General features: G+C 42.1%; 1 protein-coding gene across 1 annotated transcript in view; it reads left to right on the top strand.

Annotated features, from left to right (window-relative positions):
- Window positions 1–8,668, top strand: part of Clint1 (clathrin interactor 1) — a 50,941-nt gene extending 42,273 nt beyond the window's left edge. Inside the window, exons 10-12 of the mRNA XM_013036408.1 lie at window positions 3,415–3,754; window positions 5,757–5,907; window positions 7,187–8,668. Coding sequence (XP_012891862.1) covers window positions 3,415–3,754; window positions 5,757–5,907; window positions 7,187–7,533 — 838 coding nt within the window. The 3' untranslated portion in view covers window positions 7,534–8,668. The remainder of the gene's footprint in view (window positions 1–3,414; window positions 3,755–5,756; window positions 5,908–7,186) is intronic.
- Window positions 8,669–19,482: the final 10,814 nt, after the last annotated feature.

A 19,482-nucleotide genomic window follows, 5' to 3' on the forward strand; every position in this document is an offset into this window, starting at 1 on the left:
GCCTCATGCATGCAAGGCAAGCGCTCTACCACTGAGCCACCTTCCCAACCCCAGCTATAGAAATTGTACACAGGGTGAAAAAATGTAAACGAAGTCTTACTATATTCATTACAAGTACAATGATGTTGCTGTTATATTGAACTGAATCTGATTTAGGTTTGTGAGAAGGCAGGAAGAAAAATACATAACCTTAAATGTAGCTTATGTAATTTTGACAACCTACTTTTGTAAATTCGACAACCAGCATTGTTGAGTAATAAATGGTTTCATTTGGGAAATGTTACGATGCCTTCTAAAGGTTGAAACCTTACTTTGGGCAAATCAGAATGAAGATACAAACTGCCCCAATTTTACTGACATCCTGTGTAATTCACAATATTTTGTGTATATAAAGTTGCCTAAAGTGCAAATAATTGGAATCTGTTAATGTTACATTCTTTATCTGTGTGCATGTGATTAATGTAACCTGGCCACCATTGCACAAGAGGCTGACACTGACGGAACAATGATTAATCATGTCTGAATAACATATGACTCACTAGAAATCGTTTCCTCTCATGATTAATCTTCTGAGGACACGGGATTTTCAGATGGGGCAAGCCGTTTTGCTCCAGTTCCCAATACTCTTGCTTTTAAAGAGCAAGCAAAGGGAATGTGAACACAACGTTTACATTGATCCAGCAGCAGGACTTCATGAGTTCAGATTCTGTAATAGAACTAATTGTAAAACTGTGACTGGTCTCTTTTGTAAAGGAGACCAAATACATGTTCTATTAAGACCTTCAAGTAATGAATATTAGCATGATTTCATATTAAGTTGTTGCTAGAGCTTGGGGATTCTTCGTGAATTACTGTCTCCATTCTAAAATGGTCATAGAAGGCTAACCATTGGAGTTACTGTTTTCTTTTGATTTTTAGCATAATGAGGCACAGTGTTGCAGTAGCTGGTTACCCAGTTCCCCTTTAGGCCAGACAAATGTAACAGTAACAAGAGAGCAGTGGTAATAAACTTGTGCCAGGCAGTTCCTTTAGCTTATTCCTCACCTTTGCCTTTTTTGTTTTTATTTTTCTGTTTTGTTTTACCATTCTGGGAGGTGAAGTCTGGGCCTGTGTGCTCCCCTTGGAGTTTCATGACTTTCCTGCCCCGGCTGGCTTCACACTGTGATCCTCAGATCTCAGCCTCCTGACTAGCTAGAAATACAGGCATGTGCCGGTGGTGCCTGGCTTTTTTGTCCTTGTTTTGTTGTGTTGTGTTGTGTGAGGCTTGAACTCTGGGTACTATCCCTGAGCTTTTTTTGTTCAAGTTTCACCTCTGCCTTTTCGGACTCCATTTTGCCATATCTGCCCCTGTCCAAAGGAAGGGCCTACTTACTAAAAGCACATGGAACCTCATTTAAATTTTCCTGTTTTAGTAAGTTCCGTTTCGTATGGCCAATATAATATGTGCAGATGTCACATATTCTTATGTAGCACCAAAGTATTGGCTCCCACCTGCGCTTGCCTGCTAATCCAAACAATAGCAACAAACTTTAGGTGAAACTCTATCTCGAATTACTTAGTCTTCATAGTGCACTTTTTTTAACGTGAGGCACAGAGAGGGTGGGTCATTTCCTTCAGGTTATCAGCTCCTGTTATCAACTTTTATATTGAACATATTCAACCTCAATTCATAATTGGAAGAGTAGTAATAGGGTTCTATATGTTTCTGGGTTTGTTTTTGGTTGTTTTTGTTTTAACATTATCTATTGATCAGTTTCTCCATTGCTGTGGCATAATAACCTGAGCCAGATCAACCCAAGAAGAGGACAGGTTTATTTTATTTTAGCTCCCAGTTTCTGTTCCTAGTTGCCAGCTCTGTTGCTTTGAAGCCCAAAATGAGACAGCAGAACACTATGACAGGATGCCTCCTCCCTCTTTGATGGCCGGGAAGCAGAGATAAAAAGGCCTGAAGACAAGAATAGTCTCTTCTCTCTTCTTTTCTTTTTCTTCTTTTTAAAAAATTTTTTGCCAGTCCCGAGTTTGAACTCAGGGCCTGGGCACTGTCCCTGAGCTTCTTTTGCTCAAGGCTAGCATTCTACCACTTGAGTCACAGTATCACTTCCAGCTTTTTCTGTGTATGGGGAACCCAGGACTTCATGCATGCGAGGCAAGCACTCTACCACCGAGCCACCTTCCCAGTCCAAGGAAGTCTCTTGAAAGGCTTGTTCCCAGTTGTTCACTCCATCCAACCAGACTCCACCTCCTCATGAGCCACTTAGTGGGAGCTCATCACTGGATCTGCCCACTGATGAAGTAGCACCTCATGACCCAGACACCTCCTGGTTGCACGTCAGTGGGGATGAGCCTGCATACAGGAACCCTCGGGAAGCCCCAGCACAGGGCTCCCCCTCATCCTTTCTAAACAAATTGAATAGTCTCAGGCTCTATCATGACCATAAGCCCTGTGCAATCAAAGCAAAATGAACAAGTACTTATAAATTTTTTTTTTTTTATCGGTCATGGGGCTTGAACTCAGGGCCTGGGCACTGTCCCTTAGCTCTTCAGCTCAAGGCGAGCGCTCTACCGCTTGAGCCATAGCATCACTTCCAGCTTTTTCTGCTTATGTGGTGCTGAGGAATTGAACCCAGGGCCTCATGCATGCAAGGCAAGGACTCTACCACTGAGCCACCTTCCCAGCCCGTATCCTTAACTTTTTTTTTTTTTTTTGGGTCCGGTTGTAGGGCCTGAACTCTGGGCCTGGGCGCTGTCCCTCAGCTCTTCAGCTCAAGGCTAGCACTCTACCACTTGAGGCACAGCGCCACTTCCGGCTTTTTTCTTTTTGCTTATGTGGTGCTAAGGAATCGAACCCAGGGCCTCGAGCATGCAAGGCAAGTGCTCTACCACTGAGCCACCTTCCCAGCCTGTATCCTTAACTTTTTAAAGCTCTTTTCTTCCTTGCTCTTGTGCTTTGCTTTTACTAAATTCAATCTTATGAATTTGGTGTCTAAAAAAAACCTCGAGTATATAAGTGTTAGTTTGGTTTTTGCTTGAACCTTCCAGTGAGTAAAGTAAGTAATTTGAAATCTCTGATTTTATGGAATGCCTCAGCACAGGAAGACTGGATTTCCCAGTAAGAAGCTTAGCCAATTTAGAATTTTCTCTTTACTTTTTGAGTCCCAAATGATTTAATGTTTAGTTGGAAAGTTAACTTAATGTGAAAGCTTGAAGAAAAATTTTGATGGTTGTTTCTGTACGTTACCTACAGTCTGGAGAGATGGATTTTACTTTGTATTTCTAATTTTTTCTTTCCTACCTTGTTAACACTCATGTAATATTTATGAGAAAGAAGAAGGTCCAGATGGAGCTGGTATCTGCAGATGTTAATCTGGACGGACTCCGGTCAACTCCAATTACTTTCAGTTCATAGACTGTTAGGTTTGTACTGTGTTTCAAAAGTTTCATACCCTTTTCTTTCTTTCCATCTATAGCAACAAGTGGGAATGGAGACTTCGGTGACTGGAGTGCCTTCAATCAAGCCCCCTCAGCCCCTGCGGCTTCTGGTGGCGAGCTCTTTGGTGGTGCCCCACAGCCAGCACTAGAACTTGTCAGCAGCTCACAGCCAGCCTTGGGTCCACCTCCAGCTGCCTCCAATTCCTCAGACCTATTTGATCTTATGGGCTCCTCTCAAGCAACCATGACATCATCCCAGAGTATGAATTTCTCTTTGATGAGCACGAATACTGTGGGACTCAGTTTGCCCATGTCAAGATCACAGGTAAGTTATCTGCTTCCCTTGGCAATTGTGACTCATAACTGTTGAGATATTCTTAATGAAAACTTAGTGTAAAGACGTAAAAATAAGCTGGTGGCCTGTAATCCTAGCTACTCAGGAGGCTGAGATCTGAGGATCGTGGTTCAAAGCCAGCCCAGGCAGGAAAGGCCATGAGACTCTTGTCTCCAATAAACCACTCAAAAAACTAAATGTAGCACTGTAGTTCAAGTAGTAGAGCCCTAGCCTTGAGCTGAAGAACTGAGGGACAGCACCCAGGCCCAGAGTTCAAGCCCCACAACCGACAAAAAAAAGACATAAAAATAACCCAGCCCTTTCTGTGTATCTTTGTACAGATATCTTAGGCCATATTCATAAGTCAGTTGAACAATGAACATTGTCTGAGAAGTGGGCATTGGCCACTCTTTGTGTGTGAACATCATGTGTAAGACACTAGTACTTCACAGCAGCACTGGATCGCATAACCCTATATGGTCCATTATTGACCAAAAGGCCATTAGGCGCTGTGTGTGTGTGTGTGTGTGTGTGTGTGTGTGTGTGTGTGTGTGTTGCATCTTGAGTTCACTTTACACTTGTTCCTTGGTATAGACATTGAATTATGGAGGGCAAGGCCTTCTCGCCTATCCTGTGTCTCCTGTGGTTAGATGCAGTATTTTGTGCCAAGAAAAAAGCTAAAAATGATTGAACTAATAACAAGCGGATCATTGTTATTGATTAAAATTGTTTTAATTGTTTTAAGGAAAAGAGAATAGAAGCTGGGTGCTGGTGACTCACCATATAATCCTAGCTACTTTTCCTGCCAGCCGGGGCAGGAAAGTCCATGTGTCTCTTATCTCCAGTCATCTACCAGAAGGAGTAGAAGCTAATTGGTAGAGCACTAGGACTGACATCCCCTCACCCTTCCCCCCCAAAAAAGAATAGATGCATTTCCCCCATGAAAAGCATTTTAGTAGTAAATCCAAACTGCCTAATGTAGGCTTAAAATGTGGCCAGGTACCAGTGACTCACTCCTTATAATCCTAGTTACTCAGGTGTCTGAGATCGGAAGATTGAGGTTCAAAGCCAGACTGGGCAGACAAATCTGAGAGACTCTCATATTGAATTAACCAGCAAAAACCCAGAGCTAGAGGTATGGCTCAAGTGACAGAGTGCCAGTCTTGCACAAAAACAGCTAAGCCAGAGTGCAATACTTTAAGATCAAGCCACAGCATCAACACAAAAAAGGAGGAAAAAAGGAAAATATGTATTTTGACTCAGGCCATTAAGAATATTTGTGGCACTAATTGCTCTTTTTAATGGGTACAGTTACTTCTTTCAGGTGTTAGGATAAAGGAAGAGAAGAAAGAAGCAGAAAGATGATTGCTTATATAAACAGAAGCTAGACCTAAAATAATTTTAAGATGAAGCCAGTCTGATTCATCACTTGTAATGAAGATTCTTTTTATCGCTGCATTTTAAAATTATTTTTTCCATTCTTTTCCCTTTTTTTTTCCTGTCTATTTTAATATAAACTGTTTCTGTAGCCACCTGACATCTGTGCTTCTTTCTCCTTCGTATCTCTTTTCTCGTGAATTGGTCCATATGTGTATCAAGTTCCAGTAGTGTTGCTCACTTCAGGCAGAAGTGTATACAGAGTAAGAAATATTAGACTACGTGAAATATCATTTGCTGCTCAATAATTTTGCCTTGTGAAACATGAGAAATCATATCATGAGTTCTGTTTTGTAAGTTATTACCTTTGTATTTCCTTAAAGGTACACTAACCTTAAGTCAGTAGTTGCCTTGGGCATTTGACACTAATGGTGGCTTTTAGACTTTCGGTTACAGGAGAAAAATGATGAGTGTACGTACATTAATTATTGTAATGAAATTGCCATCTGATAATCTTTACAGAACAGATGCTTAATTTTTAGAGCATTTTTTTATTTTCCAGCCTTTGCAAAATGTTAGCACAATGCTGCAGAAGCCTAATCCTCTCTATAATCAGAATACAGATATGGTCCAGAAATCAGTCAGCAAAACCCTGCCCTCCACGTGGTCTGATCCCAGTGTAAACATCAGCCTAGACAACTTACTACCTGGTATGCAGCCTTCCAAACCCCAGCAGCCATCACTCAACACGATGATTCAGCAACAGAGTGAGTTATCTCAGCACGCCCTACTCCTTGTGTATTTCTACTCTGTTGCCCTGCTACCACAGCTGTTTCAAATATTAAAATATGGGAGGGAAGATAACTGGGCATTCACTTAAGACCTTTTTGCATAATGTTCATTTAATATCCCTCCTGGAATACTGACTGGATTTGCATTCTGCTCTTGGTATAATAACACTTAGCATATTGTGGTGAATGTGGATGGCCTGGACTATAAAATAGAAAATATTAGTGGTTGGGCTTGGTGTCGCTTACCTGAAATCCTAGCACTCAGGAGGATCACAAGTTCAAAGCCAGCCTGAACTACGTTAAAGAGACACTGTGTCAAAGAAGCAAGGCCTGGAGCTGTAGCTCAGTAGTAGAGCACTTGCCTAATACTGTTGCCTTCCCAGCAACCCTCACACCCTACCCAAAAAAATGTTTTCCAAGCAGTGAAGAAACAAAAATCATCTAATTCCATGGATTTGGGTTTTTTTTTCCTGTTATTGCTAAGCATATTTTATTTTATTTTATTTTTTATTTTTATTTATTTTAATTTTTTTGGTCTGGTCGTGGGGCCTGAGCTGTGGGCCTGGGCGCTGTCCCTCAGCTCTTCAGCTCAAGGCTAGCGCTCTATCACTTGAGCCACAGCACCACTTCCAGCTTTTTTTTTTCCTGCTTATGTGGTGCTGAGGAATCGAACCCAGAGCCTCATGCATGCAAGGCAAGCGCTCTACCACTGAGCCAACTTCCCAGCCCACTAAGCATATTTTAATGCTTGGATCATGCCATCTATATTATTTTGCTTCTTGCTGCCATATTAAATCATGATGTGTTTTTTTTCCTATGTTCAGCAAGAATGTTGAGGAAGTCATTGATGTCAATGTGTACAATTCCTCTTAGTGGTTAGATTGTTTTCAGCTTTCTGTTAATATAAATAACTATGCTTTTACATACATTTTGTACTTCTCACTTTTCCTTGCTATAAATTCTGGACACAAAGTAACTGACACAAAGGCTTCGAACCTGTGTAAGGCTTTGAGTTTGTTAAGTAGGTTTTGTAACAGTGCTTTCAGATTGTCTTTCCCATTCTGTTTCTACATCTCTATTAAACCATGCACGGAATATTAACAAGTGCAGATTAATTTTCTTCTTCGAAAGTCACAGTGGAAGAATTTTATGGAAACTAGAAGTATTGAGGAGCAAGAAAAGGCACCTGATTTTGCTGCTTTACAAATGGAGGAGTTGTGTTTGTAAAGCTCTTCTGTCTCTTTTCTTCTGGCAGATATGCAACAGCCTCTGAATGTGATGACTCAGAGTTTTGGCGCTGTGAACCTTGGTTCTGCACCGAATATGCTTCCTGTCCGGCCACAAACTAACCCTTTGATGGGAGGACCCATGCCTATGAGTATGCCCACTGTGATGACTGGCACCATGGGAATGCCCGCCCTGGGAAATACGCCCCTGATGAACCAGAGCATGATGGGCATGAACGTGAACATGGGCATGTCAGCTGCTGGGATGGGCCTGGCAGGCACGGTGGGAATGGGCATGCCCAACATAGCCATGACTCCTGGACCTGTGCAGCCCAAGCACGATGCCTTCGCAAATTTTGCCAACTTTAGCAAATAGGAGTTGTCAAGATGCAGGTTGAATGAAGAATTTTTAGCTGTGCAGATAGGTGATGTTGGGATGGGAAATGCTAATCAACTCCCTTTTCTTTTATCAGTTACTTAAATAAACCTACAGAAAGAACCAAAAAGGCTGTTTTCTAAAAGTGAAATACCTAGTATTTCAGAAGGCCACGCAAGAGCACTTCAAATCATTTTCCCCAGTGAGGATAGACCACAGGTGGGGTGAAGAGGCCCCTGGCCACCTTCATAAAGCCAAGAGCCCAGTTAACATCGTGCATGGTGGGAAGACTGGAGTAGGGCTGAGCAAATGTGTTTGAATCTCTAATTTTATACTTTTCTTTTCCTGATGAACTTGATTTTTCTGTCCCTGAATCGCCTTGTCATAATTGGGTCTGTTCCCTTTACTACCACTCTTGCGTCCATATATGAAATCATTAAAGTTGGATGATCAGTTTTTTATAAAAATATCTATTTTTGTCCAAAAAAAGCATCCACATGTGATTATGGCTAGGTCAAAGGTGACTGGAATGTACATACTTTTGCTAATATCCAGCAGCTCTGCTATGATACTGTCCAAACTTTTCTTGTAACAGAGTCCCTACGCGATCAGCGATGGCTGTGGGCTGCCCATTGCTTCTGCTCTTTTAAGTTTCCTGGGCAGAACTTGGGGGGGAGGGGGAATTTTTTTTTTTTCAGGACTGCTCTACAGTTTCCTTTTAAAGAAAGAAAACAAACCTCCAGTATTTGTTTGTTTGTTTTTAGCAGTCTTATTTTACAATCTGCAGTGAGGACACTTGACCAGGCTTCCTTCCGTGTTCATCCTTATAGCCAGCATTTTCAGTCAGGAAAAGTCAAAAGAGTAAAAAAATATTTATTTTTTTGTCTTTTTTGGTGTCTTCAAAAAATTGGAAAGATAGAAATCCATTGAAACCTCAAGTGTAAATTGTTAGAACTCAACGATGTTCACTTTTAGACTTTCTGTGGTATTTGTTTTTGTTTGGTTCTGAGTGTATATAACGTGACATTAGCAATATGGTTTCTATAGAGGAGTTCTATACGTTACTAAAGGAGGCCTGTAGCAGTCAAAGGTTTTATTGATTTAATGACAAATAAAGGAAATTAATTCAAATGTTTTTTCTTTCCTGATGTAGTTCTGCATTGAGCTCACGTGAAAATCATGATTCTAGAGTTTGGAATGCAAAGTTAATTGTTTCAACTGCAAGCTGGGAATATTTTTTAAAATAAATACTATAATATAGTTATCAAATTATTACCTCCCCACTTTATGTTGAAGATTTTTTTATTAAATTGATAAAAACTTTGTTTCCATTTTATTCATAATGTTCTGTTATATATAACATTAAAATGTTCATTAAAATCAATGTTGAACTGCTTTTTCTTTCATTCCATTAGACATTGGAGACCATTTGGAGAAACAATAATTATAATTTGGGCAAAGTAATTTTTATAAATAATTTAAGTTTATTTAATGACTTCTCTATTCTTTCCTATCAGGCTCTACTGTTAGGAATTAAAAATGAAGCCACAGAGATATCCTGACCCGCTCTATTCTTGCTAATGCTCCAGCTACAACATTTCTAATTAGGCAGAAATTCATGTACTTCAGCTAAGTGGTAATGAAAAGTGATTCATTTGCTGAATAAGAGATGAGAGAGAGTGTAATTAGCTGACTGCGGTTTTTAATCTTTCAACAATTCAATGTGTTTAAATTAGTTTCAAAGACCAGGAGCTTTCAAGTGTTGTTAGTTCACAGCAACCCACCAACCTCTGTGGCACTTACATCTAAACCCTGGAATCATAAAGAAGTTGTTTAAAATTGAGAAGTATGTTTTGCCCTTTGCAAATGTATATGGTTCTTAGAGAATGTAAAGGTTCTATACCTCAACATGTGTGTTTACTTTTGTTTTTCCGATGAAGCTCTATGTCTAAAGCATTTACCAGACTCTGCCTCCCTACGAGGTGAATCTGAGGATCCATCCCATCGACTCTCAATATATAGTTCCCTGTCCTGCAGTATTTCTTGTTTCAGAGCCCACCAGAAAGGAAGGGAGAAGCCTTGGGTCACCCTGAGGGCCTGTCCATTTCATTTGACTTGACTTTTGAGATTGGGTTTTACTGTGTATATCTCAGGCTGATCTAGGATTTGTGATCCTCCTGCTTCAGCCTCTTTAAGTGCTGGGATTGCAGGTGGGCACCACTGTAGCTGACTGGACCTGTGCCATTTAATAGTTTGTCTCAGGTTACTAAGTGATAATTACAAAAAAAAAGCACAAAGACCCCAACATGACCTGGAAGAGAATAGTCCTGCAAGAGAATAGTCTTCCTGTATCTTCAGAATGTCCCTTCTGCCCATCTTACGAACTCTTTATCAACCAGAGCCTTTCTGTTTGTGTCTGTTTTTCCTTCTCCCTCATATTGTTAGTGTGAGGGGAGAGATGGTTCTAGCAGTTTGGATATGATGAGGTCATGCAGCCGCTCCACATTTTGTCTGCCTATCTAGAGTTCTCTTTCCTGATCATTTCAAGAACCATAAAAGGTACAGTCTTTTTGTGCAGTTCTTTGTTGCAGTGCTTTTTTTTTCTCTTTGCTTTTTAAGTGGTATGTCTACAGTGCTGTGTGTTTGGAGGTAGTCATTAATCTCTCAACCCCTGTAGTTCACTTGTATGTGGAGGAAAGGGTTAGTACTTTTTCCTCATATATTTATGAAATAGTGGGTGTGGTATAATTGTCTAGATATCAGAAAATAAGGCAACATTTGTAGCAGACAATAAGCCCTGACTTCTGAAATAAACTGTGAGTTGCAGCTCTCCTGAGCTATATCAGAGAAGCAACTTTGTAGCAGACAGACAATCCTGTTTCAGTCATTGACTATGTGTGGGAGTTTCATCCATTTACCTGAAATCTTTGGACCCTGATAACCATTATCCTAAAATGAACCCACAAGTCCTGAATGCTGAGTAATAAAGTAAAATTATGAATGAGAGCCCCAAGTCCTGACTTGTGCTTGTCAATGTTTCTCTCCCTCCTGCTTTTTTATTTATACAAGGGTAGCAGCAATTTCATATTTCTATCTTATTCCTAAAAGCAAAGTTTACTCAAAGCCTGACCTGGCAATACTAAGTTGATGGAGAGTTTTACTTTCTACATGAATTTAACTCTGTCAAGTACATTGTTGATTGTGTATTTTTTTTTTTTTTGCCAATTGTGGGGGCCTGAATTCTGGGCCTGGGTGCTGTCCCTTGGCTCTTCAGCTCAAGGCTAGCACTCTACCACTTGAGCCATAGTGCCACTTCCGGCTTTTTCTGCTTATGTGGTGCTGAGGAATCGAACCCAGGGCCTCAGGCATGCAAGGCAAGCGCTCTATCACTGAGCCACCTTCCCAGCCCCGATTGTGTATTTTTTTCTTTGCAGGGGGGTGGGGGGCTGTCAGTCATGGGGGCCTGAACTCTGGACCGGGGTGCTGTCCCTCAGCTCTTCAGCTCAAGACTAGCGCTCTACCATTTGAGCCACAGCGCCACTTTGGGCTTTTTCTGCTTATGTGGTGCTGAGGAATCAAACCCAGGGCCTCACGCATGCAAGGCAAGCACTCTACCACTGAGCCACCTTCCCAGCCCCTGTACATTGTGTTTTGATGCACTTCTGTTCACCACATTAATGCAGACATGTCCGTGAGCTCTGGGTGTAGCACTTGCAACATTCCTTACTAGTGGATGTCACTGATTTGTCACAGACAACCTGTTATAAGTTGTAGAGACTGGAATTTATTACTGGGATTCTTACAGATAGAGGTCTTTGTCTAGAATTCATCTAACACCAGGTAAGGAGTCACATCAGAGATTTTTTTTTTAATCCTCTAATTTTTGCTTACTTTCAACTTTCTGTGATCTTAATTCCTGTGTCTTCTTAAGGACAGCCTTGCTGGTCTCTTGTCCCTGGGTGGGCATCAGCTCCTGGTCCCCTTACCCTGGCTGCCCAGGCCATTCTCATGGCCAGTGCCACCATGACCTTGTAGAGAACAGGAGAGTTGTGGCAGGTGTGTGTGCTTTGCTTCCTGGTGAAAAGGAAAGGATGGCAAAAATGGGCTTCATTGTTCTACCCTTCAAATAAAACTGAATTCGGAAGCGCTATTTTCCATTTGAGTTTTCTTAACCGTATATCTTGAAGCTGTGTTCTTCCAACTCTCCAAGCATGCCTTCATCTATTTGAGGGTAAAATCTGCTTAGAGTTGGCAGTGCGGTCTCAGGACCTCCTTGGTGAGCCCTAAATTGAAGACCTCAGGGAGCTTTGGTTTCGTTGGGTTGTTCCTATCAATATTTACTGTATTTGAGATAGGAACGGAAGCTTTTAAAAATCAATTCGTAAATGACAATGTTAATGTAAGCTATAATTTTATACCTTGTTGACCTCCATCTAATCAAATATCCCAGCCTACGCACGAGCTACTGTAACTGGCTGCAGACCTCATCCTTAAGGTTGGATAATATAGAAGTCTGTTCTATTCAACTTGATTGGTGGGCACTCTGTGGCTTACCCCCTTTTTGCTTTATTTTTCAGGGTTTCATGTTTTTTTGCCCAGGACCAGCATTGGACCTTGTGCCTCCCTTGTAGCTGGGTTCACAGGCATGCGTAATCACATTCGCCCTGTTAGTTGAAGTGGGGTCTTTGTGCCTAGGCTGGTGTCAACTCTGATCCCTCGATGCCTGCCTTCCGCGCACAGATTATAAACACACACTACTGTGCCAGCCTAAACGTGTCTCTTTTAAATCAACTGTTGCAGTTGCATAGATACTGATCTGGATTCCAGTATTCCTTGTTTTTTTAAGTGTTTTTTTTTTTTAACCAAGAGAGTTACATTATTTCTAATCATCTAAAAAGCCCAAATCTTCCCAATTAAGTAATAAGTTGCAGTATTACAGTGGGGCACCAAATCAGAGAGAGCCACTACCTAAACTTAACCTTGGAGTGTCTATTCATATTCTTTTTTTTTTTTTTTGGGTCCGGTGGGGGGCCTGAATTCTGGGCCTGGGCGCTGTCCCTCAGCTCTTCAGCTCACGGCTAGCGCTCTACCACTTGAGCTACAGCACCACTTCTGGCTTTTTTCTTTTTTCTTATGTGGTGCTGAGGAATCGAACCCAGGGCCTCATGCATGCAAGGCAAGCGCTCTACCACTGAGCTACCTTCCCAGCCCTCTATTCATATTCTTGGTGTGCCTGCTGCATACAATACCTTGGTGAGATAGACAATGACCTGTAATCTCGCCACAGATGTGCAGGCAGAGGAATGGGAAGCCACCAAGCTGCTAGAACGGGAGAAGAGACAGCGCTGTGGCCACTGGGGAAGGCCATCTGTGGAAAAGCCACAGATGGGGAAACAGGTGAAGGGCATGCTAAGATTTGGAATTCAGGGTGTTCAGGTCACCTGACTTTCCTGCTAAATTCCTCTAGAGACATGGGGCATTCTGAGGACTCATTTGCTGGGGCAACAGGCTTCATTTGGACGCGAGGACATGAGTAGGAAGTGGTATGGCACTATTACCTCAAATCCATTAGTAGTTTATAGGCAAAAGGTATGTGAATCATTGGTATCTAAAAGGGCCACGCATAAAAGTAATTTGATTATTTCCGATAATGTAACTTAAATGTGTCTGTTAAAATTTACAGATTGGATTCACTCAGCTCCTCTCTGATTTGCACAAGATATCCCTGAGCTTCAAAGGTGAGACAGCTACTCGCTCCTTGTTCCTGATGAGGAAACTGAGATGTGAGTGATTCATGGAGGGAGTGAAGGCAAGCCACACCTCCCAGGACAAGTTCGTGGAATTCAGATCCAGCTTCCCTCACTAGCCCTCTGTTACTATCTCAGAGCTTGGAACTTCAAGCTTGTACATGCTGCCCAGATAAACTAAGGGTTTCCTTGGGTATCCCCAAGCCCCAACCACATTATCCCCAGATGCCCTGTAATGCTTCCTTCTGACAGCCTGTAAAAGGTTGTTAACTAATGTGTTTTTAAGTAAGCACTGAAATGTTTATGTAATCTATTTGCATTTTCTAAAGGTCACCAGCAGGAGATGAGCCACAGAGCAAATAAAACCAGATCTCATCTGAAGGGTAAACAAACTTTCTGTTGGTTTTGTAGGAACGCAATAGAACTTGGCATAAGACACGAACCAAATCTTGAAGGTAGAAAAATCCAGTGGAGTCAAAATAGTATAACGACACAAAGGCACCCCAGGAGAATGAAATATCCCTCAAGACTAAGAAAGCCACAGGCTGGAGACAGACAGGGCCCTGCTGGCTAGCTCACTCATCTATTAAAGAAAGAAAGAAAGAAAAACATGTAAAAAACATGTAGGGCTTTCTGAATATTATGAACTTGGCAATTATTTACTTGCTCCTCTGGGTTTTTGGGTTTGTTTTGTTTTTTGAAAGAGAGAGAGAATTGAGATGCTTAGCCACCAAATAAGACTAGAAATAAAATTTCTAGAGATAGCTTTGATCTTAAGGGGATATTTGTTTGACTGGACATCTTTAGAACAGGATTTTGAAAAGCCTGTAGACACCAATACTTGATCTTCCTTAATTTTGATGGAGGTTTGGTAGGAAATAGGAAAAGAGGTTTGAGGCAGAGGTTATATTCCCAAGTCTTCTTTTGTAGGGAAAATAATAAGAGTAGAAAAGGGAATTATTAAAGCAACGAAACTGTACTGAATATCATTGTTGTCTTTGAGACCTAATCCTGAGAAAAGGTATCTGAATGTTTTGAAAATATAGCTGACATTTTTGTCAAAACTCACTTGTCTGTAATTCCTCCTCTGTGGAAGTGTGTGCATGAGCCTCTACACATAGAATATTATCTATAATACTGTCTTCACCAAAATTTTTAGATGTCCCAAGAGTTGTCAGCTTTGAATGATAAAAGGGTAGTGCCATAAGGTAGTGCTTTAGTAATTAACTGGTTCTTTAATAAGACCTCAATTACTTTGCTTCATGATAAGGAAAAAAAAAAAAAACCAAAAACAAAAATCCGTTCTAAGACAGAGTTACATTCGACATCTGGGAACCTCCTAACAGCTGGCTACCTAATGAATATGCATCTGCTTAAGAGGCTGTAGACCATTAATAAACCAATAGATGTAAAGCAGAAACAATCTTTGTCAGCTTCAAATGAGCGTGGGTGCAATGTGCTGTAAAGTGTCACTGTCACATTGAATTGAGTTGGGGAGGTTAACAATCAACTGTGAGCCACTACCGGGTCTTTGTTACCCCACACTTGAGCTAACATTTCCTCCCCTCCCCGCCAAGGTGGTGGCCAGGCTCCCAAGTACAACTTCTTTTTCCATCCCTGAGGGCTTCATTTGAGGTTTGCCAGGTTGAAGTTTCAAAAATGCCTTCCATTTTGTTCTAAGTTACATGCTCAGCCCGACTCTAAATAAAGGATTCAGCTGTCAACGGGGCAAAGCAGGAAGTGCTGGGGTCAAGTCAGTACAAGATGGCCTCCCAGAGAGTTGGAAAACTCAGACTGAGACTGTGCTGCAGGGGACTTGGGAAAACCATTTGTTGGGACCTTCTGAGAATCCTCCGCCAGCCAGCTGGGTGCTGATAAGCTTTCTAAATGGGAGCCAAGAATAGGCCTCCGCTCGGCCTGCCGGTGGGGAAACTGTTGCCACATTTTTCCTGTTTCTCAGTAAATTATTCCTGAAATTCAGTATTTGGCTATCCAATAATATTCTCTAATCCTGAGTAGGCGGAGAGACATTCACACGATAGAATTATAGTGTCAGTCTCAAGGCTCCTGTCATCTTCAATAAAAATGTAATCATGAAATACGGTTTTTTAAGACAAAAATATTTGAGGCACCTAATGTGTGTGTGTGTGTGTGTGTGTGTGTGTGTGTGTGTGTGTCTGTATTTGAGATATCAGCAAATGTCATGAATTAAATTCAGGCAGTAGACATAATATCCGTTGCAGTGGCATATTTGTAAGACAACTTCCTGGCATTGCTTTCATTATTGCAGTGCTGACTATTGAACCCAGAATCTTGTGTACATTGGGCAAAAAAATCTACCAGTGGTTGAGTTCTTCCTTGTATTATTTAATTCTTTCCTTTTCCTTGATGCAGATTATGTGTTTGATTTGTTTCACTTAAGAGTACAATAGGAGACTGTTATGTTAGGGTTATATATTATGTTGTTATATCACCATATCAACTATATTATATACATATAGATAGATAGATAGATAGATAGATAGATAGATAGATGAATACAGGGCCTTGAGTTTATTCATGTTGTTTGCTCATCTGACTACAACTTGAGCTACACCTCCAGCCCTGCTTTTTCTAGTTTTAGTGATGGATTCTCATGGACTTTTCTGCCTGGGCTGGCTTCAAACCACAATCCTCTAGATCTTATCCTCTTTGGGTAACTAGAATTATAGTCCTGAGGCATTGGCACCAGGCTAAAGGTCTTATTTGGCTTTTTTTTCCCCAAGCAATACTGGGGTTCAGACTCAGGGCCTTGTACTTACTCAAAGCCGTGATCTTCCAGGTCACTCAACAGGATCCAGGAATACAAGAGATAAGTGTTATTGGAACATGATTGATGGGACTACACAGCCTAAAGATGACACCGGACTCATCTTTACTCACCGAAGTAGTGAGTCATTAACATCAAGAGTCTGCTTACTTGTAGTCTTTGATCACCTTTCAAAAGAACGTTCTATTCACCTCTGAGACACAGCTGGGCTTGTGCCTGGAATTGGGTATAGCCTTGTCCCTGTGGGCCTGAGAAAAGTCCCAGTAGCTCAGATGAGGAACCCAGGGAGGGAAAGCCACTGCTAGAATTCTCTTCCCTTCATCGCTAAAAGGTGTTTTTCCTCAGGAATCTCGTAGCACAGTATTTTTTTTTAATGCACGTGGGCAGCATCCTTGTCGGGTTTGTGGCTTGGGCGTGGCTTCTCTTCCCAAAGAACTTGGGCCATCCATGGGACAAAGTGGAAATGGGTGAATAGTTAAAGTTCCATCATCACTTCACGAAGGAGCAAAGGCAGATTGGAGATACATAAAACATGGTTTTAGTCACTTGCAGAGCTTGAGAGCATCAGGAAAGAGGACCCGGATAGAGAGGAACTCTGCAGATTTCCATCTACCAGGACACACCAGACCCGTCCGAGTCCATACAGGCTGATTACACCATGATGGTTGTGAGGAAAAACCACAATGACAGCATGAGACGATTTTGTGTGTGCACAAGTACCGGGGCTTGAACACTCTCTCCCTTAGCTTTTGGCTCAAGGCCAGTGTTGTACCACTTGTACTTCTTTGGTGGTTCATCAGAGATAAAGAGTTTCACAGACTTTCCTGCCCAGGCTGGCTTAGAAACATGATCTTCAGATCTCAGCCTCCTGAGTAGCTAGGATGACAGGTATGAACCACTAGTGCTCATGGATTTGCGAAGCTATCCAAGAAACTAATACTGGCAATGGGCAGTGTGAGGTAAATAGGTGACGAACGCTCAATGAAGGGGGACTATTATGTTTCTATTAAATTATCGTGAGCCAGAAAAACAATGGCCCAGCTTCGAAGGTTTATACTGTTCTTTCCCAGCTTGGAAAAGGGGATTCATTCCCCTTACCCACCTAGACTCCCCAGATGGAATTCTCCTTCAAAGCTACAAGCGGGCCCACCCCTAGCCAGGGCCCAATCTGTGAGCATCAGCAGTGCCAACGCTGCGATCCACAGAGCTTGGGTGACACTCCCTGCACCATCGGCCTCTGCTCTCTTTGTTCATATTGTGCTGACAAATCAACAATCAGTGGCTCCCGCTCTGCTTCCCCTCAGAGAGGCTCCGGAAGCCTGAGGCCCTGGCAAGTAAACCGGAACACCCCGTTAACTTGCGTGGAATTTTCCACCCAGGTTAGTTATTAGATGAAACCACCTCCCGCCACCTCCTCCCCCTGCCCCCCCGCAGTCCATACTACAGGACTGCGTAATGAATAAGCCCCAAGTTAGGGTTACTGTGATTGGGTTATCAGTCATTGCACAGATTAATTATTTAGGAAAGCACTTTTTACAGTGGGGTTTCATTGAAGTTTTGCCCCTTGATGTATGGATATAAAAATGCCTCATCCATTGGACACTGCTATTGTACCAATGCATCTATTACTGGTGGGCCTTTTTCCCCCCTTAATTGGTTTATTAATTATAACCTCTTAATGATCTGTTTAAAATAAATAAACCATTTGCACCATTTCAAAGGTATTTTGTGAGGCTCAGCTGATATTAAAATAGCACCAGCCGTATGTGCTCTTTCAGCAAGTGACCTAATTAGTTAATAAAGTAATTGAATATTAAAAAGGATGTTGCAAGTGATTAAAATTTAAGAGCCTTCAGAATGTTATTAAAGCTATAAATCATACATCACTGTTTTAATTTGCATAGCTCCGGAATTACTAATGGTCCCACATGCACACGGAGCTTGGCAATTAGTCCTTTAACAAAATGTTGGTGATGTAGAGGTACTGAGTTCTTTCAACCTCTTTTGATAGCTACACAGAATCCTGGCTTTTGCCATATTAAATATCTTGCTTGCTGGCCATGACAAACGAATATGTGCATCCATCCAACAAATATTTATGAAAGCCTGCTGGGGTGCACTGGGTACCTGCGTGGGCCTAACAGGGAGCAAAACATGTAGGGTCTCTTAATCATGGAGGTTACATTCTGGAGCTAGACAGACACCAGTCCTGCACGGCCCAGATTTGCATATAATTACAGCAAGGGATCACGTCTGTGAAGGGAAAGGGTCAGAGGCTGTAGGAGGATTTTGCTGGCAATATGTGACCCTGTTTTGCCAGAAGAGAGACTGAGCACCGCACTGAGGTGAAAGGGACTGAAGCGTTACCCTGTTGGCTGTGTAGGAGTCTTGTTCAATCAGGAAATGCAGCCGCGAGAAGCTGCCAATGTGTGTAAGAACTGAACTTATTGGCTGTCTCCCCGATAGCCATCATATCTTCTTGGCTATGGAATCCCATAGCCAGGAAGTGGGTATAAGGCTAAGTACTATGTTCAAAGAATGTTGGTCCAGGTATAGAGATAAGCAATGAAGCACATCAATCAATTGTAATCCCATTATTACGCCTGTGCTTTAGATGAAAGGAGATGCATTCTGAGAAAGTCTACGGGGCTTCTGGAATAATTTTCCTCTCTGAGAGCTACAAGGAGATGCTGTTCTCCCCCATGCCCTTCCCTGTCATCATGAGGAGAGGTGATATTTGGAGCTATAGCAGCCATATTGAGACCAATGGGGGGGGGGGCAGAACAAAGCTAATCTCTGTCTCTGTGTCTCTCTTTCTCTCCTCTCTCTTTCTCATAACACTTGGTTACTGCCAACCATGAAAACTTTGTAGGTGCTATGTGTGAAACATTTTTTAGCTGTGGGCCTTGCGACTTGAAGCCTACAGGCACCTTAATTGGCCCAGATGAGTCAGTAATGAAGAAGCGGGAGGTTAACTAGTTCATACAATTGTCCAGATGAGCTATGACGCCGAGTAGGACTGAGGCCTTGTGGACACAGACTGTCACCATTTTGGTCTCCAAACAGTGGGTAACAGGGATAATCATTCGCGGCGTATTTCCTGTGAGCCAGAAGTCTTTGTTTGAGGTGCTTTTCATGCAGTATCTCATGTCATCCTTCCCACAGCTCAGTGAAGTGCTGCCGGTTGACCCCATGATGGATTTTTTTCAGTCAAGGTTTGCTTTCCCAAGTAAACCCCCAGCCACTTGACCAACGCCCAGGAGTCTCCCCCCCCAGGCTCCAAGCTCTGAGAGAGCTGCTGCCTAGCTTGCCTCCAACACTTGGCTGCAGAAGAAGTGTGGAAAGCGATAATATTTATAGTTCAACCCGGGGTAAGTTGGAGGGAACTTGAAG

Source organism: Dipodomys ordii, unplaced genomic scaffold, assembly GCF_000151885.1.
Source record: "Dipodomys ordii isolate 6190 unplaced genomic scaffold, Dord_2.0 Scaffold284, whole genome shotgun sequence".
In the NCBI taxonomy this organism is placed as follows: Eukaryota; Metazoa; Chordata; class Mammalia; order Rodentia; family Heteromyidae; genus Dipodomys; species Dipodomys ordii.